At 59.4% G+C, this 20,539-nt stretch overlaps 1 protein-coding gene across 2 annotated transcripts; it reads right to left on the minus strand.

The window, feature by feature from the left end:
• Positions 1-541: 541 nt before the first annotated feature.
• PHKA1 (phosphorylase kinase regulatory subunit alpha 1) lies at positions 542-20,139 on the minus strand. 2 transcript variants are annotated; one of them, XM_026039069.1, is made up of 30 exons: positions 19,984-20,139; positions 19,424-19,471; positions 18,684-18,852; positions 18,172-18,254; positions 17,802-17,882; positions 17,273-17,371; positions 16,692-16,838; positions 16,448-16,501; positions 15,299-15,421; positions 15,100-15,195; positions 14,353-14,460; positions 14,077-14,155; positions 13,339-13,473; positions 12,162-12,271; positions 11,766-11,910; positions 10,952-11,030; positions 10,324-10,499; positions 8,165-8,341; positions 6,523-6,617; positions 6,215-6,354; positions 5,690-5,846; positions 5,401-5,480; positions 5,065-5,143; positions 4,831-4,960; positions 4,382-4,483; positions 3,837-3,952; positions 1,791-1,961; positions 1,215-1,268; positions 883-1,083; positions 542-799 (listed from the first exon to the last, which is right to left on the minus strand). In XM_026039069.1, exons 1-30 carry the CDS (start codon positions 20,044-20,046, stop codon positions 626-628), a joined length of 3,471 nt encoding a protein of 1,156 aa, XP_025894854.1. In that variant the 5' UTR covers positions 20,047-20,139; the 3' UTR covers positions 542-625. The 2 variants fall into 2 exon arrangements, with proteins under 2 accessions (XP_025894854.1, XP_025894855.1); XM_026039070.1 differs by lacking the exon at positions 8,165-8,341.
• Positions 20,140-20,539: the final 400 nt, after the last annotated feature.

The raw sequence follows: 20,539 nt of genomic DNA on the forward strand, positions 1-20,539 counted from the left end.
GGGGCGTCTCCCCCGGCCTCCTCGAGCCCCACGGCCCCYGCAGGGCCCTCAAGGCCGCTGTGGGGCTTCCCCTGGGCCCGACTCCCTCCCCAACAGCCCGGTCCTCGCGCCCGGAGCAGCGGGACGGGCCCCGCACCTGCCCCAGGCCCMGGCCAGGAGCAAGGCCCCGCCGAGCAGCCCCCTTGGAGCTGCTCCCGAGGGCAGGGCCACGTTTTCCAGCAGCAGCAGCAGCACACGAGCAAAGGCTCCACGTCACCTCCTTATGAAGCCTGACTGCTTGGAGCAACGAAGCAGCACGGAGCGGATAAATACAACCCAAAGCTGCCGGAGGGGAGCGCGAGCGGGGCCTCGTGCCGCGTCCCCCGGKGCTGGCAGCACACGAAGCCATGCGAACAGACCTAACAGCGCGGCCTCCAGCGCCCCGGCTGCGGGGCCGGCACACGGGCCGGCCTGGACACGCGCGGAGCCCTCGGCAGAGCCGCTGTCCCCACGGGCGCGCGGCCCCGCCAGCGCTGCGAGGCCGGATAACTACGCAGGCTGCTTCCAAACTAGCCTAAGGCCYGAGCGGGAAAGCTGCCCGAAGCATCCCCCTCCATCTGCGATGCAGGGAGAGGAGCTCCAAGAGCTACTGCATGGAGCAGCCCTCGTTGGGCAGGAAGTCGTAGACGTAGATGGCCACCGATTTGGAGAGGTAGGCCATGGTGCCGAACCTCCCGCTGGGCGCGCTGTCGTACAGCAGGATGCAGATGCCGGTGGTGGGATCCTTCTCCAGCATGTGGTCGTCAGCACCCAGCGCCTTCTGCGTTTTGGACGCGAGAGGAGGAGCGTTAGGCACGGGGACAGCCTCCAGCAGCCTCCAGCCACATCCGCCCCTCCCCGTACCTGCTCCTCGTAGAACATGTCGTTGGCGATGTGCAGGATCTTCTCCACGGCAATGATGCCGCCAATGGTGTGCACCTCCATGTCCACCAGCATGGTGAGCACCAGGATGGCCTCCACCAGCAGCTGCCGGTACTCGGGCTGGGGCACGCGGTTCAGCACGGACTCCACGTGCACCGCGAACTTCAGCTCCCCTGGCGTCATCTGCAAGGAGGAGGCAGAGGAGCAACGTGCCTTGAGGACAGTGTCACCTGCACAGGCCGCGATGGCCCCCTGCCCAGCGCTGCTCCCCCGCCGGCACCAGCCACCTCGCTTTCCCCACATGAACTCCTTACCTCTCTGGTTGTGGAAGAGGGGAGGACAAATCCCTCCACGGAGAGGCCATGGCACTGCAGAACAAGCCAGAGGACTGTGKTTACGGCACTGCGAGGCACTGCTTGCGGGCAGGCTCAAGGCCTCTCCGAAGGGCTGTGTGTGCTGCACCTCCCAGCACACGGATCAGCCTGTTGTTTTCCTCCCATCAGCCGGGCTCCGGAGGGGCTGGACGGAGCCCTCCCACACACAGCATCGCGCTCTGCTCCCTATCTCACAGCAGGCAGGGAGCAGCCTGGCGCTGCTTCAGCGCTCTCTCCAGCACTGGCCCCAGCAGCTTACAGCTCAGCTCCTGGGCTAGCGGGTGAAGCACCTGAGCAGACCCAGCCCCACCTGCGAGGATGATGAAGCAGGTCCTGCCTGCCTCCAAGGCAGCTCCAGCTGCAGAACCATCCAGCTTTTCCCCATCAGGCCTCAGCTATGAAGCTGCCTTCTACCCAACCTCAGCAGCCACCCCTGGGTGCCTACGTCCCCTCTGGAGACCAGTGATTGGAACCACAGGCTCACGTGCGTAGAGTGAAGCCAGACTTGCCACTCACCTTCTGCAGGACCTTCCAGACCTTCTGGTAGAAGCCCACRGGGACACGGTTGAGGGCCCCATCGAGGCGCCGGCGGCGCTGCCACTGCCCTTGGCGGCTGTCCTTGGCACCTTGGCCTTCCAGCAAGCTCGTGAGAGAGGCCTTGCCCGGCACCTCCAAGTGCCCAGGAGACTGGGCGGACAGAACAGGGAGCACAGAGACCACGGCACTGTTAAACACCCCACAGGGGCACATCCTGCAGCTGCCTAAGGGCTCACGCTTACCCAGGGCCAAGGAGCATCGATTCTGGCTGCCAACCCCACTGTGTTCCCCTGCCCTCCTCCACCCTGCCATTTGCCTGCTAGCTAAGCCCCAAAGAGCAGCCGGGGCCACTGCTAAGGCAAGAGGCCACTGAAGAGCATCTGCTGTGGACGGGGGCCACCCCTGACCCGACACCCTCGTGCCCAGGCCCCCGGCACACTGCACTGCTGCTTGTCACTGCTGCTTGCCCAGGGCCCCCCAGAATGTCCCCGCGGGGACGCCCGGCCGTGCTGCGGGGCTGGCTYGCCCCGCTGGCGCTGGCCTCGCGTCGCGCTGCCCGCACAGTGCCCTGTTCAGGGCACCAGCCACACAGACGGGACACGCCACAGACGTATCCACCCAGAGCACGTTACCAGAGGGGACTTGGCATCTGCCTCCCCGGACTGCACATCGAGGGCCTAAAGGAGAAGACGAGAGAAATGAGATCCCACCCGTGCCGAGCGGCTCCTGGGGCGAGCAGAGCCGCAGCAGCAGTGCAGACCAAGCCTGGATCCCAGGGTGCTTATCCCAGGGGTTGTGGTTAGCTGGAGACGGAGAGGAGGCTTTGACAGTCGAGCTGTGGAGAGTCTCAGGTTAGTGTCAGAGGGGAAGGGATGCCCCAGGGCACGGAGCAGCTGTGAGTCCCCACGTGCCAACGCCAAGGTGACAGTGGTAGCGGGGCTGCTCCCTTGGCAGCTAGCACAGGCAAAGGGGACTTGGTCACAGATCTGAGGGCCAGCTGAGCCTTCCTGCCACACACTTTGTTTCCCTGTGTCACGCTGCAGCATCTTGACCATATGCAGGGTGGCCTGTTGGGCCCCACAGTGCCCATGAGGAGAGGACTCCCCCCACGCCAGCCCCACAGGGGCTCAGAACCCCTGCAGGACACAGGCCAGGCATGAGACATGGCCCCTCATCATCTACAGCTGGGCACCAGCCTCTCTTCCCTGCACAAAACAGCCCGGGGGGCTGCAGGCCAGCTCCAAAGGTAGCATGTTTGCCAATGAAGTTCTCAGCAGGGCTGCAGCTGGTCACGGCTCTGGGGACATCACGCCATGCTGCTCAGCACCCGTGGGTCCTTTTGCAGGTACAACAGGATCTGCCCAGCCCCAGAGCACAGCTCCCATCTCCCAGGTGCCCTTCTGCAAGGGGAGCTCCCCCGAAGGCCGATGCTGGCCCCACGCTTCCCAGCGTGTTCGGCCACGCTGGCCTCTTCCCGGGAGGCCAAACCTCCTTCCCGGGGCTGCGCAGAGCAGCGGGGAGCCCCGGGCCTGCCGGGAGGGGAGGCCAGCTCACGGCGGCGAAGCTGGTTAGTTTAGGTGTGCGTGGAAGCTGCCTCRGGGGGTGGCGTTAGGGTAAAAGCTGAGGCTGTAGGAAGACCAGGCTAGGTTCACCTTAATCCCAGGCAGAGACTGCCTGCGTTTATCCAGTTGCTGAAAGAGAAGGAGGAAATGAAATTTATGCTCCTGGCAAAGGCCCACCAGGATACCGTCCACCCTGTGAGGTCCTTCCCACCCCTGCCCTTTCGCCAGCACCCTGTGTTCCCCTCTACTGCACTGCCAGAGCCACCCTCCCACCCCCTCAACAGCAGATTAACACCACAGCCCCCTGGTGCAGGGCTGGAGCTGGAGGGAGGTCCTCAGGGCAGCTGGGAGCTCTCCAAGCCCAGGACTCGACTCCTCCTGCTCTCCCATGGAGCGTGTCCGTCCACGTGTCGCTTGTCCCCCGCACTTCTCCCAGGGAGCAGCCGGCACCGTCTGCACTTACCTGCTTGATCTCACTTTTCAGCTGGACGATGCCGGTCCGCTCAGTCTTGGTGGCCCCACCAGCGCCCACATCATGGATGGAGATAGTGGTGGTCATCGCCGAGTCCACCGACCGCACTGGGGGAGAGCAGAGAGCGCAAGTCAGCGCCGCAGCTCCGAGGAAGCCTCTCACTGCTGCGTGATGCCTCGTGTTGAGACCTGCAGCCAACCTCGCCCTCCATCCCAGCCCGCAGCACAGAGAGGCCGTGGGCAGGGCTTCCCTGCGCTCCAGGCCTGGCTCAGGCTACAGTGCTGAGCTAAGCAAGCGCAGAGAGCAGCCCCGTAGGACACAGACCCAGTCCCAGGAAACCTGCTCAGCACCACCCTGCTGAGGAGCAGGGTTTCTTGCTGGGGCACTGCCTTGCAGGACAACCATGTGCTGCACACGCAGGAGGACACACATGGTTGTATCCCATACAACAATGATTTGAAAGCCTCAAGTTGACCGTGCTCCTCACTGAGGTCCAGTGTTGCCCAGAGACACTCTCAAAGCTCTGTGATACTCACTGCTCTTTTCCACCCCAAACTCCTTTCCAGAGAGAATGTGGAAGAGAAGATTCTTCACATCTGATGGACTGAGATTCATCAGGCTCTCGGTGGCTTCTCCAGCTAGAAGGAGCAGAGAGTTGGGATAGGGTCCCCCCTCCAGATCCCCACCATGCAATTCCCAGCCTGTGTGTTAGCAGAGTAAGTTCTGGCACCGGACGTGTCTCCAAACACACACCAACTCCACGTGTAGCCCATAAGAACTCTTTCCCATGCCAGCCCAGTATGTCTGAATGGAGATAGGAGCAAAACTGCCAGTGCTGCCAGGCAGCTGTCCCAGCTGCACATCCTAGACCTGTCACACAAGGTCCTGGCCCGGTGCCACGAGCTGACCATTTTAATGGCAGTTAAGCAAGCGTGGTGGTAACAAGAGCCTCACGCAGCCGGGCTGCCCGCCTGGGCGCACGTACCCGAGCAGCGCAGGGCGTGCGCCAGCTCCGTGGCCATCACCTGGATGATGAGCCCAACGCGGATGCGGAACATCTCGGCGAAGAGCGAGGGCTGCGTGCGTATGTACATGGCCAAGTAGACCATGATCTCCTGGAGAGGAAGGGGCAGGTGAGCCCACAGCTGCTCCCTGCAGCAGGCAGCCAGCCCCAGCTCCAGCAATGGGATGGGGCTTCCCCGCTGCCCAGTGCCCTCACCTGGGTCAGGATGGAGACACTGAGGTTCTTCTCGCTGGCTTCCTCAATGAGGTGAACGAGCTCCTCATAGGGGATCGGGCTGGGGATGCGAGGACAGGACAGGTAAGACACTACAGTCTCAGGWGCAGAGGGAGACCCACGTTTCTCCTGGCCTGTTCAGCTGAGGCACAGAATGCCTCATCCTGAGATCCCAGAAAGCTCATGCCACACAGCCTGGACAAGATGCAGGCAGCCATCCAGAACCACCCATGCCCATGGATCCCAGAGCAGACGGAGCAAGGGGCTGCCATCTGGCCCAGCCCGGCACATGTAGGGAGAGGGAAGTGCCCCACTCACGCAGAGATGGTCTTCTCACGGGGCTCTGGGGGCAACCCCACCGTCAGGTGCTTCTGGTGAGACAAGAGGCTGGTGCAGGCCTGGGGAAAGGAAAGGTCAACTCAGGTGCTAGCCCTCCAGTTCAGCCACAGGAACAGACACACACAGCACTGGTGCTGGGGCCCTGGCAAGAGTCACAGTCTGGGACATGTCCCCTGAGCAGACGTAGCCAAGGTTCAGCTGCCCTCTTTGCTGCATCTTCCGCTATGCATCTCCCCAGCCTTCCTGGAGCCTGGCAGCAGCGTTTTACCTCATCCAGAGCTTCCACCTTCTTCTTGAGGATGCTGGAGATGTAACGGATCAGGGCCCACTGGCGCGTGGCCCCCACGCGCACGTACAGCTCAGTGAGGAGCTCCTTGACGGTGGGCCCAGGCTCGCTCTCAAGCCCGGTGTGCCAGTCGGGCCCCCTGCAATGAAGGAGACACCAGGTTATGGGCAGCAACTCCCACCAGGGCAGCTCTTAGCAGCACATGGGCACTGCAGGTCAGCACACATGGTTGGCAGCCCTGCTTCTCAAGGTGCCTCTGCTCAGGAACAGGCTCTGGGTTATCTGGCCCCACTGCTGTGCAGAGGCCTGAGCAGACCTGCTGTTAGCTTTCAGGTGTGCTTTGAGCCACGGGACGGACTGTAAACCCRAGGCGAGCCCTGGATGCCCTAGCCCAGAGCTGCAGCGGCAGATCTGTGGTGCCCTCAGCAGGCAGGCTGCTCAGAGAAGCGAGATCCAGACAAAGGTGGCAGAGCACAAGGACAGAGCAGTGGGACTCAGTGTTCGTACTTGAGGATGTGGAGCATGTAGAGAATGTCTGCTTGCTCCTGCAGCGTGGGGCAGACACGTAGCTGGTCCACCAGTGCCTTGAAGTCCACGTTGCCAGCTTCATCTCTGGGCAAGTTCATCTCTGCGTTGAGCACGTAGCTCTAAGGGAAGGGAGAGCCACAGTCCCGGTTAACACTCACAGCACCTGGTACTCGCAGGGCAGTCAGAGCCAAGGCTGCTCATCCATAGCCATCCCGTCCCAAATGCCAAGCTCGCCCACGGCAGCTCCGTAAGGACCATCCTGCTCACTCCCAGGCCCAGGCCTTTACCTTGCCGTCCATATCATGCTGGAGAGGAGTGCTCAGCAAATTGACAGACTGCTGGGATGCCTGGAAGATCTTGTTGGGGATGTACATGCCAACATCTGAAAGAAACCTGGAGTTAGCACAGACACCTAACCTTAGGTGAAAAAGTTTTTAATGGCCAGCCTGGCACTAGGACCCATGTTGTGGCCAAAACCAAAAAGTGCTCCCAGCACAGCTCTCTTGGCACCGCTATGACTCCTTTGCCAGCCCCTTTCCACACCAACACCAACCCTGCCTCCACGCTTTTTCCTTTTCTGAACACTAACCCTAAGTGGGAAAGTTTTTCAGGGCCGGGCTGGCACTAGGACCCATGTTGTGGCCAAAACCAAAAAGTGCTCCCAGCTCAGCTCTCTTGGCACCACTATGATTCCTTTGCCAGCCCCTTTCCACACCAACTCCAGTCCTGCCTCTATGCTTTCTCCTTTTCTGAACCCTAACCTAGCCCATCCCAACTCCCATTCCATGTGTCAAAGCAGCTCAGAGCAGGTCTGACACTCTGCTTCTTCCCAGAAATCCTGCTGGAGGAGGCAGCAGTTGTAGCCCCTGTCCACTAATCCATACAGGGATGGCACAGCGAGCTGACAGCTCGTGACCTGTTTCTGYCTCAGGAGTCTCTGTGAGCAGACACTGGCTCCAAGATACTCTGTGAGACATGAGACATGAGCTTTAAAGTAGGTTTTTTGTTTTTTGTTTTTTTCCTCCCTCAGGCAAACTCTCCAGCCAGTCCTACAGCCCCACGCCACAAAGAAGCTAAGAGGTTCAGTCTGCCCTTTGAGCAGCACTCTGGTTTTCCCCAAAGCGCCAGCCGACTGCTTCCACGCTGGGCGCAGAGCSGAGGTTTGCGCGGGGAGGACGGTGGCAGCCCTGCCGGGAGAGCCCCCTGTTCCCGCAGGGCTCTCATCTGCTGCCTGTGCCACACGGGTTCGTCTCCACGTCCTGGTGCCCACGSAAGCAGCCAGCACAGCCGGGGCCACCTCATCACGCCCAGCCTTTGGCAACTGCCTGGCTGTAGAGCCAGGGAAGCAACCAGGTCTGTAGTGAGAGACSCAGGCAGAGGAAGCCAATGGCTGGAGAAGAGCTGGAGACGCTCACAGCCGGAGGGACCAGCTCAGTCCCAAGAGCACATGAAGAGATGGAATGAGACACACAGGCAGGATGGGCACCTGAGCACAAGGATCATCTCCACTGGCAGCTGTCCATGTTAGTAACACAACAGCTATGGAGACAACACCAGGAGAGCAGGGAGGGCGACCCAAGCACCCTAGACCCTGGACATTAGCACAGAGGTGTGAGACCTGTGAGGCTGTGCTGCTTCGTGATGTTGCCTTGCACCAGAAACAGCCCCAAGGACAGGCTGATAAAGCCATGGAAGATGCGGCATCTTGATCCCTCCTGCTGCTCCAAGCCACCTTTCCTGTCACCACCCAAGTGTCTATCACCACCAAAGCCAGCAGCACATCTCCAGAGCATCGCACAGGGTGCTGGGTTCCTAGCAAGTCTCTTCAAGGCATTTCAGCCTCTTGTAGCCCCACAGCCTGACTTGACCTCACATCTGCAGGGTGCCAAGCGCACCGAGCCTGGAAGGATGGGAGGGGCTGTTACTCACTCTGGAYGTGAAGGTCTTTAGCTTTGGACGCCAGGGACATGAGATCCCGGGTGGTGTGGATGGCAGCTCGGAAGCGATTCAGCCCTCCGCGCTGGGCGGTGGGAGGGAGGCTGGACTGGGGAGCCGTGCGCTTCAGCAGGTGGTCTAAGTACTGAGCAACCTCATCGAACGAGTCGTCTGCAGGGCGGGCACAAGAGAGGGCTCGTGTCACGCGGCACCTCGGCATCCTCCCCCACATGTAGGGCAGAGCTCCCCAGCTGCACCCCGGCACGGGCAAAGCTCTGCTCGCTGCACCAACCAAAGCAGGGGCTGGCGCCAGCGGCTGCGCGGGCAGCAGGACGACGCTGGCAACAGGACGCGAAGCGCAGAAGCTCTGACACCCTTGTCCCCAAACTGCCTCTGCTTCCCAGGACACCAGCTACCAGCTCCAAGCTTGGGTCCCTCCGAGTCCAGCCRGAGGCCCTGCCTTCAGTCCTGTGCCAGGGAGGTGACCTAGCTGAAGAAGGTGTCTCATCTGAGCTGTCTAGGCTGCTGCTGGGGACTGAAGGTTGACTCGGCTCTGCATTTCTGACAGCGCCATCAGGTCCCAGCCCCGCTGAGTAACTACTCTCTGCACGTGCTGCAGCCTGTACAAAGACATCAGGGTTTGCTCGAAGGAMATCCAGGTGGTAACAGGAGGGCCAGGGCCACTACATGCAGCACGGAGGATGGCATTTGGAAACTGCATCTCCGCTCGCCCGGGAGAGCGGAGGCAGAACGCAATGAAGGGGCAGAGGCTGCCGCTGCACGGGCCCACGCAAGCCGTCAGGCAGGGCAGCACGCTGCTTGTCACAGGAGTCCCCAGACACCACCCTGCTCCCTGGTGCAGAGCCCAGGCCCAGCTGGCACACAGGGCAGGTGGCAGCCTCCCGTGCAGCTCTGGCATCGCCTCTTCTGCAGCCTTCAGGCTCCAGCAGGTGAACAGCTCCGAGGCCAACACAGCGCAACATCCTCTCCGGCATCTGCCGGGGATGCCCTGTGCCAGCCTAGGAGGCTCTGACAGGTAGAGTGAGCGGCCACTCGGACACACTGTGCAGGGGACTCTGCTGAGGCCAACATGCTGCAGAAGCCCTCCATGGCATGGACCTCGAGAACACCCTCCCCTTTGGCTGTCTGAATGTAGCAGAAACTGAAAACTGAGCATCTTTAGGCTGCTGCAGAGAGGCAAAAGTGGGTGCGCTGGCCCTGTCTCCCAGACTGGAGATGCAGATACCTTGGACAAGCCTGGCCAGGGCCCACACAAGGCCAAGAGGCTGCAGCGTAGCCCAAGAGCAGACACGGTGAGAGTAGCACAGTTAGGCGAGAGAAGCGTAAGAGTCTTCTCTGTGCTGGCTACAGACACCAGACGGAGCAGGGCACAGCAGATGGCTGGGAAGGCTGGGAAGAGGACCAGCGTCAAGCCGTGGGATGCATCCAGACCTGCTTGCAAGGGTGCAGTGTAACGTGCACCCTCTCGGGGCAAGATCAGCCTACCAGGACACAGGTACAGAGCAGGTCCCCAGTGGGCAACGTGTCCGTGACAGCAAAGCCTCAATTCAGCACACACTGGAGCAGCTGCCCAACAGCTCTGCTCAGGAAAGGTGAAAGACCTCATGAAAACAACACTCAGGTACTGCTCAAGGACATGGAAACTGTCTCTTCTTCCCTGCCATCTCAGGCATTTTCTGTGTCTTCTGGGCCAACATCACTCTCTGTGCTACGCTGGTAGGGACCACACCGAAACACTGGAGGCAAAGCCCCAGCGCGGAGCTGGCACAATGAGCCTTCCTCGCCTCCCTGTGAATCGGCTATAGAGGTTTGCAGGGCTCGTTCCAGAACATCTCCTGGGCTCTCCACAGCCACCTCTATCCACCTCAGCAACACGTGTCTGGGAAGTGGCCCTGGCAAGGGGGCTACCACAGCCGCAGCAAATCACTCAGCGTCCACCCTGCTAATGTCACTCTAAATGTCACACAGGCAAGGTTAATGGATGGAGGGTCAGATGAAAACAAAGGCGTGGTGGAAACCAAGTGTATTAAGAACATGATGGCAGGCTCTGGCAGGAAGGCCAGGAGTTAGGGGTTTACTGGTGAGTTTAGCATTTTCCAGCTGACAGAAACAACTGGTCTGTTCCCCCTTACCATCATCTGCTAACTGCAAGCCATGCAGCCATTCCTCAGGATCTAGCTCCTCAAAGCTGTCAATGCCGAGCTCGTAATCGTTGGCAAAGACCTTACCCTCCGGCCCGGGGTCCATGAAGCTGAGGTGTGTTCGGCATGACGTTGTCAGGAACTCAGACAACTTACCCGTCTCGATCCTGGGTGAGAGGAGGGGAGGTCATGGAGAGAGGAATGGGGAGGCAGGGCACCCTTGGGCTCACCTCCTAGATTGAGGGCAGGCCCTTCCAGCGGGGAAGGCTTGCTAGGGAGGCGCTTGCCAGGGAGTGTGCACAAGCATCCCAGCGCCTGCTCCAGCATCCCCAGTCAGATGTAGGCATTGGAGAGCACAAGATACGGGGCACTGAAAGGGCTGCCCAAAGTGGAAGGGGAGTCCCACAGCTGTGGATTGAACAGCGTGAGGAGATACCTCTTCCCTTGGACCTCCTCTGTGGGGACTGCAGCCCCTGGGTGCACCCGTGGCCCAGTGCATCCTGTCCCACCTCCACGGCTTGTCCCAGAGACCTGCTGCTCCCATCCAGTGCTCAGGCCTGGCTGGCACCCACCCGCCAGGCTCTACGAGGCCACCAGCCCCCTGGTCTCCTGCACTCACCTCGCGCCACCAAAATACCCATCCTGCAGCTTCCGCAGCGTCGCCAGGACCGTGGGGTGCACGCTGCTGCCCGTCTCATCTGTTCGGGACAGAAAGAGGCACTTGCATGGGTGAGAACTCAGGAATTCCCAGCAAAGCCCAGGCAAAGGGATCTCACAGCCCCTCATGCCCTCCCTGGGTTTCTCTACATCAGCAGATGGGGAGCTGATGGCGGGGAGAAGGGAGAGTAGAGGGACCACAGTGTATTTTAGACATTTAAAGGGTTTTCAAGTTCAAAATGGGAACTGAAATGACCCAATAGCAAAAGGGAGTCAGAAGGGAGAGGGCTGCTCCAGGGAAGCCCGTTTTGCTCTGAGCCACTTGCAGAGCTTTCTGTGCCTTCCGGCTTGCTATTTTCTCCTCTTTGTCCTCTAGAAAAAAAAGCCTTCAACAGACAGGCTTGGTGAAGAGTCAGAGCAGGACGCAGGAACAGCCCCAAGAACACTTTCACAACAGGGGGATTATGTTCTTGGCCTAAAAATCTCTCTCTCATTCACCTAAGACCTCCCCAAAGGCCTAGCTGCTTGGAGATCCAACAGCACTTTGCCAGGGAACATCCTTTGAGCTGTGTGTGCTAAAGCTTGGCCGGCAGCCCCGCTCGCTACCAGGAGAACCGCCACCTCATCATGATTCCTTAGGGTAGGGAGCTGCTTCCAGGATGCTGTCATGTCCCTGTCACCTAGATGGTCCCACATTCATCCCCGCCACCTCCTGCAGAGGCTGCTTTCTGGGGGCAGTTTTAGCCGAACGCCTCGTGGGGCAGGAGGAGCTGTACCCAGCATGGTCTGAGAGACGGGGAAGGTGATGGTCGGCCGCCCGGTCATCCTCCAGCGGCTGCAGAGGTACGAGAGGTCCGTCCGCAGCATCTCCACGATCATCTTGTTGTCAAGAGCCAGGTAGAACTGCTGCTGGTCTATGAACTGCAGGGACAGCAGGAGACATGAACAGCCCTTTCCACAGCCACCAGGCCCTCTGAACAGCTACCGGCCACCCCAGTCATGAATTGGAGGGCTTGGCCAGGAGTTCACAAGGAGAAATCTCCATGCCCATATGACTCCACTCCATCGCCATTGCCCCCCATCCTCTGGAAGCCCCGGAATGCTTCATGCTTCATTTCCATGGAACACCACAAGCTGGAAACGAGCCCCATTGGCCCTGCAGGACCACCCACCTGGGGGGTAAAGGCAAAGATGTTCTTCCTGATGTTATAGAGCTTGGAGGTGCCAAGGACACCCATCTGCCGGAAGGGACGTCCTGTGAGGGACATCCCCTTGTTGCGGCCTGTGGGGAAGAAAATAATATAATTTCCCCATGCCACCTGGCAAAAGGGCACATGGTAGTAAGTATCAGACCAAACACGATGCTGCCAGGCAGCAAGAAAAGCCTGGTTTCTGGTTCAGGAGCCCCAAAGCCAGCTTTCCACTGGCACAGCTCTGAGGGACAACAATGTCCTGCCCCTCCAAACCCTCCCCAGGGACTTTTGTTGGAGTAGGGGCATAGAGCCAGTCCTGACCTCGACAAAATGCCACATTTCCAGGCACTCCGGACACTTCCAGGTCTTTGTGGATGTCAGATGCTGGGGCAGGATTTCCCCACTGCACCTGGGTGCCACTGGGAAGCTGCCTGTCACCCTGAAGCTGTCAACTGCATCAGCATCCCCAGGGCAGCAGCGTGGCCTCTTGGCCATGGCCAGCCCATGGAGAGATGCTCTGGCAGATGCCAGGCAGCACTTGCCTCCATCTCTGCGCACAGATCTCCCTGCTCCCATTGCCAAGGTCACATTTGGCCTTTTGGGGGCTTAAATTAGCCAGCACTTGCAGCCTGCCACAGATTGGGTTTCTCCTTTGACCCAGGCTAGATCTGCAGCTCCTGCAAAACAAGTTCTGTGCCTAAGGAGTTGCTGTGTCAGGGAATACATGTGGAGAGCTCTCAACACATCCATCTCTTCATGTTCTTACCGCCTCCCCTTGCRGCAACATCCCCACAGACTCTTCTGCCAAAGACTACCAAGGGACCCTTTCCTGGTGTCTGTCTTGCCCCCAACATTGTGATATGGGTGAAGGGGCAAGAGCTGCTTCATGTCCACACCAGGTCTGTCCCAAAGGCACCTGCTCAGAGTATCTGTCTGTCCTGGACCAAATCTGAAACCACAGCCCCAGAGCTTTGTCCCCTCCAGAATCCCCCTGAACTGCCAAACTTGTTCCCCTTCCGGCAGGAGCAGTGTTCCCAGAGCCAGGGATCTACGGAAGAGCCCTGATCAGCCAGGCAGGGAGCAAGAGGACATCACCAGGGGATGGGACCACCCCCTCCTCATCCCCTTTACTTCAGAAGCCCACAGTGCAGCTTACCCAGGCGGGCATAGATGTGGCTGAGGATGCGGGCAGGTTGGACTCTGATGGGGTACACATCAGCCACAGTCTCCACGTGGATGCCCTCCTTCTTCAGGATGGCTTTGATGCCCTCCGTCTCTGCCAGGATGCACACTATGGAGCGAGTAGAGCAGGCTCAGAGCAGGCAGGAGCTCGGGGCGGGTAACAGTGCTGCCCCAAGGCTTTGGGGACTCAAGGTGCCACATCATGTAGAGAGCTGTCTGGGGTCCAGCAGCCCTTCAGGGACAAGTGTCCACTACAGAGAAGGACACCCTTGCTCCCTCTCCAAACAAGATACTTATCCCAAGCCAGCGTATTAAGCAGCTAGAAGATAGGAGAGTTTTGAGCCTGCCCCAGGACAACATGGGGAGCACAAGAAGGGCTTATATCCCATCTTTTCCCTCYTTGCAGTCTCCAAATCCCAGAGGACTTTATGGGCATTAAATATATCCTCATCTGCTTTCAGCTGCAGCTCAGATGGAGCCACCTTTGGGTATGAGCCTGCAGCTAGTCAGAGGGAGAAAATCCCTCTAAATTTTCTTGTAAATTTTCTCGTTTTCTTGTCAGGCCTGAGATTTTGCTGCATTTGGGTCTCCTCAGAAGCAGTCACCCACTGCTCCCAGCCCACTTCATGTAGCATGGGGAGAGCCCCCAGTTCTGCTGGGCACAGAAATCTGCGCTAGATGAGGGAGTGTGGGACCAGTCTGTCCCCCTCACCTTGGACCACCACGTCGGGTTTGGGGACAGTCGCAAACCTGCGGTTGAGGGGATCGATCTCGCCAGGAGCTAGAAACCCCTGGAGAAAGAAAAAGCGGAAGGAGATGGATGAACATCGCATGGGCAGAGCAGGGCTGGTGATGCCCACTGCAAATCCAAGCACAGTCATCTCTGAGGCACAACTGTCCTCTTTCCAACAACATGTATTGGTAGGTGGCCCCTTTAGGGCTCCGAGCTGGGAGAGCTCAGCACTCCCCAGAGCCAGGGTGAACTTACCTCAGCCATGAGGCACCCCAGGATATAAAGGGACTGGCCCCACATATGTGGGAGCTTGCCCATGGGAATTCTGTCCACAGTGTGGGGGTTCCGGCACTCCTCATCCACCTGGAAGGCAAGGCAGGAGGTCAGGGAGGAAGCCCACAGGCACAGCATGGGTAAGAAAATCATTGCATTTAGAGCCCAGCAATTTCAGGCCTAAAACAAGAACCTCCAAAAGCAACACATGCTTCAAGCAACACAGTCAGCTGGTTGGAGGTTCCCAGCACACACCACCCCAAAGAAACGGGTGACGAGTGCCAGGAACACAACGGCAGCCAGGAGAGCACTGCTCTTGCCCGACCTGGGGAGCAGGAGACCAGTGCTCTCAGCCCAGGCACACACAGACACTCCCGTGACATTGAATGGGAGGTTAGCAGGAGCTTCTAACACAGCTTTGCTCATCCCGAGGTCTCAGAGAACTCCAGAACAACAGACTGGGTCACCAAAGCACATCTTTCTAACATGGCAAGGCTTGCTTTGGGGAAAAAAACAAAACACTTTATTTACGAATCATATTTAAGATGGTTTTAAGGACTCCAAGCCATGCCTAACCACCCTTTTTATAGGGGGATTCCATGCAGAACATTTGCAGTTTTACTACCGCTTTGGGTAAATCATCTGTAAAATCTCAGTTGTCTGGCAATGGGACAGTTGCCACCCTAAACCTCTGCACAGGAGACCCACACTGCAGGCAGGGCAGCTCACCTTGTCCGCAGGGACACTGTACAGCTCCGGCAGCAGGCGCACACCGTTCCTCCCCTTGACAAGGACCCCGTCGAGGGCTTCACGGTACTCCTGCACCTGGGAAGAGAAGAGATGGGAATCAAGCTCCAGGCATCCTTCTCCCTCCTGGGCTCCTTGCTAGGGACTCCCTTTCTCTCTCTGCATGTGTTGCATGCATTACCTGCTCCATGTTGCCGCTGAAAACCCCATCGATCATCAGGTACGTCCAGAACAGAGGCCACTCACACTCGATGTTCTCAAAGAGCTGCAGCTCGGCAGGCTCGTAGTAGGGGCGGTTGGGGTCCTGCAGAGAGGACATGACAGCAGGATCAGCCACCTTACAGGGTCTCCTCAAGCTAATGGATTTCCTGCTCTCCAGAGTGACCAGTCTCAAAGGCCACCACAGTTGTCCTCTGTGGATGACGGCTGGTGGCAGAGATGGAAGCAGCTTCACCTCCAACACACAGCCCATCTGGCTGACACGAAAGAAGCGGTCGGGATGGAGAGCTATCCTCCCATGCCCAGGTACATGCAGCACAGAGTGCTCCCACAGCCTGCGCTTGAGCCTCCGCGCTCTGCATCAGAGAAGGAGCAAACAGCCAGGCCCAGGAGCCTCAGGGAGCAGAGCTTTTCCTGGYGACAAGCTCCTGCCACTCCTGGGCCGCCTGGGGCCCAGAGGGGCTCAGCTCCTCAGCAGAAYCGCTGGCAAAGCTCGCAAGTGCTGGGAAAAACAAGACTGGAGATGCTGTTGCTMCTCTCCGGCTCCGGAGAGCCCTAGGGATGCATGTTGCCTATTATGGTCAGGCTTGAAGAGACACAGCAGAGGAGAAGCTTTTAGAGGTGCTCATGCTGATGTTATGCACAGAAGAGTCCCAGGCAGGATAAGCACCCACAGGAGCCCCATCAGGTTATGAGCCCGCCAGCTGTTGACATATAAAGAGCCTCCACGCACCGTTTCCTGATATSGGGATTATTAAATGCCTCCTGCTTATAAAACTTTCTGTTTTTTCCTCTCCAAAGTATCAAGTCTCCCTTGGCTCTGTGCAGGCAAGTAGGGCAGGGCACAAGCTGCATGCAAGCCTGGGAGAGGCAGATGCAGCTCCATGATCCAAGGGATGCTGCAGGCTGGAGGTTGCTGGAAAGGGGCACTGCAMGGTCCCCTCCGGGTGCCTCTGGTCCTTGCTTCGTGCCACCCTGGGAGCCCTGGCTGGCCGGTGCAGGGCTCTCACACGGGGCAGCAGTCTCATTGCCCTTCAGATGGGAGATATGTGACAAATGCTGGGATGTGAGCYGAGACAGGCAAGTGCCGGGGCTGCTGTGAGGCAGTTACCTCTTTGGGGGTCCTGTATCCATCGCGGAGAAAACGGCAGCAGCCGTAGCGCCCCTGGAAGGGAGGCAAAGAGTTAGTGAGCAGGAGAAGCACGAAGCCCTCCCCAAGAAAAGGGAATTGCTCTGGCAACCCTTCCTAGCGTAAGTTTAGGGGGAGATGAGAACTCCAGGGTTCGGGCAGGTCACCTCAGTTGGGTTCTGCACTTGTTCCCCACCAAGGGCAAGATGAGGGCCCAGCCGCTCACCTGCAGTTTCGTGATGATCTCCTGCTTGGTGATTTCCACCAGTTCGCKGTCCTCCACAGCGAACGCCGGGTACGAGATGACAGAGAGCACGCTGGCATCCACCTCCTTGGATGTGGAGGCCCTTGGGAGCATTGAATGCAGGATGGACTGGGCAGAGAGGAAGGAGAGCTGCTTAGACCGCCAGGCCCGGCACTGGGAAGCCCTGTGCACACCAGTAACAGGTCTGCTCACACTGTAACCCCACTGGCTCAACGTTAATCCTGTGATAGGACATGTTAGCCATGTGAAAGGATCAAGGTGGCAAGGGTGAGCTGCGAGACAGCACCCATCTACTTGTGGGACCACTGCTAGGACCAGCACCCACTCCGCACGGAGTAGTTCGCTGTAGCACTAACACAGCTTGTGGAACAGGCTGATCCCAGCCCTGGGGACATACCAGGGCACCCTAGACTGCCCCACGGAGGGCTCTTCCCTGAAGACACCTCTGCTGCTGCAGGCACCCTGTGCTCTGCGGAGCAGCCAGGCGCGGGCGGCACTTCCCTCCGGGAGCTCCGGAGCAGTGGGAGGCAGCCCGGACTCACCTGGCAGTGCTGCACCTCGTCCGACAGCACCTGTATCACGGACTGTGGGCCTCCCTTTGCTCCAAAGAGGTCCAGCTCATCCAGTGCCTCCAGGGCAGCCTGCGAGCAGGGAGAGACCCAAGGCAGTGAGTCCTCCCCGGGGTGCTTGTCCATATGAGCTCACCCCATGCCAGCCCCTCTGCAGAACACRCTGCCCAACTTTAAACAGGGAAAGAGAGGTCAACAGGACCCGGGAAAGGAACAGTTATTCCAGTAGAACAACTCAGTTCATTCTTTCCTCCCAGCAAAAGCACAGATCAGGTGACAGAAACACGGATTTATCCCAGCGCACCAGTAGAAAGGCTTTCCTGCCCAGGAACCCATGAGTATCTAGCATGCCTCTGGGCTCAGCACCCTCAGCTCCAACACTGAAGTCCAACCCCTGCCTTTACACCCCCCGAATGGAAAGAGGCCACTGGTTGTTCAAACGCAGTCGTGGCAGCACGGCCACCCACCTCCCCTCTGGCTCCCAGCACCTCTCCCTGCTCACCTTGGCCATGCCGACAGAGCTGGCATTCAGCTCGGTGATGCCCTGGTTTGTCTTGTCTCCACGCTCCCATATGCCAAAGTCCTGTGCAAAGACACAGGGGTTCACAGCACTCTTGGGAAGCCCTTGAGCCCCACGGCCTTGGCCCCAGGGGACCCTGCTCCCACACTGTGCTGCGGAGCACRGCCCGCTGGAGACCTTCCCTTGGCCCCGGGCCTGGTCACGAAGCCCACAGCACCCAGCAGCACCCAGGCGCTCAGCAGGACTTTGCATCCAGCTCGTGGGAGCCCTGCAAGTGCCCCAGGCACCAGTTGGCTGCCTTGGCACCCCAGGAAACCCAAGCACCATCCTGCTGGCCCATGACTCTACTCACCGCCGTTTTGTAGGCTGCCTCAATGTAGAACACCAGGTTCTGGATGAAGTTGACCTCATCCAGGCTGTAAATTATGTGAAGGCCTGCAGCAAGGAGAGCTCACTTGAGTCCCTTYAAGCCTGCAAGCTGCTACAAAAGGGCTGCAGCAACCGAGACCCGACTCCTCTTCCCTGCATATCTGCTCTGGGTCAGTCTTGTCCTGGTAGGTCCCAGCACTCCCACCCCCATGGGGTTTCAGAGAAATGGTGTCTTTTAGGGAGCGTGAAYGACTCCTGTTTGCCTCAAGGGTTGTGAGCACACGACAAGAATGAKGGTGGTGGCCTCACCATGGACACCCTGAGGATGTGGGGAGCCCTGGGGATCAGCACACCCCGGCTTTCCTCCCTCCTCCGTGCCGAGGCCTGCCCGAATAGCTGCTGCCCTGGGGCCTCAGGGCTGCTCCACGTGGGCAGCAGAAGCCCCTTCCCCTCCGAGACCCAGGGCCCGAAACTGCGCCCCCGCAGCAGCCTCACCTGAGGCCGTCATCTGCGCCAGCATGAGCAGGTAGAGGGAAGTGGCGTCCATCTGCAGGTGACCCCACTCGTTGTCCCCCACCACCGTGGCGCACGTGTGGGTGTTGAACTTGGCGTGCAGGCAGTCCCTGGTGCTCTGGCTGTACTTGAACGCCTCCACCTTGTCCACCTTGAGAAGAGCAAAGGGATGTAGGTGCCAGCCAAACACAAGCGCCAGGGAGGTCCTGCAGCCCCACAGCTATGGGCTGTGCCAGGCTCTGGCCAGCTGCAGCTCCTAATGCTTAGGTAGGCACTCACAGCCTTTTCAAGGGTGCAAGTCCCTGCAACAGCTCAGACAGCAGGTCCAAGCTCACACACCACCCTTACTACGGGGCACCACTGCAGCAAGGCTGCGAGCCATGGAGAAGACACATCTGCACTTGCACCACACTGAGAGACAAGGGTGGCCCCAAGTTCSTCAAGGGACAGGAGCTACACAGTCCCGGTGTGAGACAGGCCCCAGGAGAGGGAGCAGCTGGCAAGGCCTCTTCTGTTGCCCACAACACTAGGGCTCCCAGGAAGAGAGCTCAGCAGCAGGACAGATGCCAACCTGGCTTATTTTAAGACTTCCTGGAAAAGGGCCATTTCTCTGCACATTGGGGAAGGTTGGGGAGACACTGCGTAGCTGGGTCTGGCTGTCCTGGTGATGGACCAGAGCTGCAAGGACATCACTTCATTCAGAGATGATCTCGAGCCCCTACCTGTCTCATCATGCACTGCAGAAGTCCACGCATCAGCTTCACCACACTCTGCAGGAACAAGGAAAACAAGCTTGTAAACGCCCGCACAGCGAGGAGAAGCCCTGACTCAGGACCAGCTGGTCGCTGACCTTTGCAGGACTCCGGTGTCTGTAACCAGAGCCCCTGCTCACATTTCCAGCCCTTACTCTCCAGGCAATSAGCAGCGCTCCCAGCCAAGCTGTGGGGCTGGAGGCGGGAGGTCAAGCCGGTGGGACACAGCTCCTCCATCTCAGGGAAATGGGGCTGAGTCCCTGCATCATCCCAGGCCCACAGCTGAATCTCAGGCAGGGTTTAAGCCCCAGCTCCAGCACAGCCTGCAAAGAGCAGCCTCTGGGATCCTCTCCTATTGCCTCTGCAGCCTCCCCAGACTGCAGGGCAGCCTTGTCCCCATATCTTCACTTGCCCACAGCCCCCCATGTCTTTTCAGACCCAGAGCTGGGCCGCACAAACAGCAAACCAGCTGTTGGTCTCAAAGAGCTCCCAGTGGGCAGGAGGCCTTTCCCGCGCCGGGTTCCCCCTACCTGCTCCAGCTCGTAGGCTTTCGCCTTGTCCTCATCGCGGTCGGCGTTCTTGCGGTAGGCCATGCCCAGGCCCCACACGGCCAGGATGCTGTAGACRTTGTCGCGCACCCAGGCATCTTTGTGGTCCTCGCTGGCGGGAAGCAAGCCCGTCACCGGGTCCTGCGGGGAGGGAGGACACGAGATGGGTGAGGGACTTCCAGCTAGACTCAGTGAAGCTCTTTTCCAACCACAACGATTCTATGATCTATGAGAGCGCTAGTGGTCCGGGTGGCATCTCGTTTCAGGGGGCAGCTTGGTCCCCGTGCCAGCTCCTGACCACCAACATCCCCCCACTCCCCTGCCCTCCCCCAGCCCGCCCTGGCCACGCAGGTGCCCGGGCCAGGGGCAAACCCTCCCCGCGGGGTCCCAGGGCCCCATCGAGGGGCACTGGACTGGGGCTGCGGCCGTGGAGGGGGCTCCGGAGCCCGGCAAAGAGCCGCCCGCCGCCCCACCGGCTCCGGAGCCCGGTAAAGAGCCGCCTGCGGCCCCCGGAGCCCGGTAAAGAGCCGCCCGCCGC

This window comes from Nothoprocta perdicaria, unplaced genomic scaffold, assembly GCF_003342845.1.
Source record: "Nothoprocta perdicaria isolate Ctin4 unplaced genomic scaffold, notPer1 scaffold_22, whole genome shotgun sequence".
Classification (NCBI taxonomy): Eukaryota; Metazoa; Chordata; class Aves; order Tinamiformes; family Tinamidae; genus Nothoprocta; species Nothoprocta perdicaria.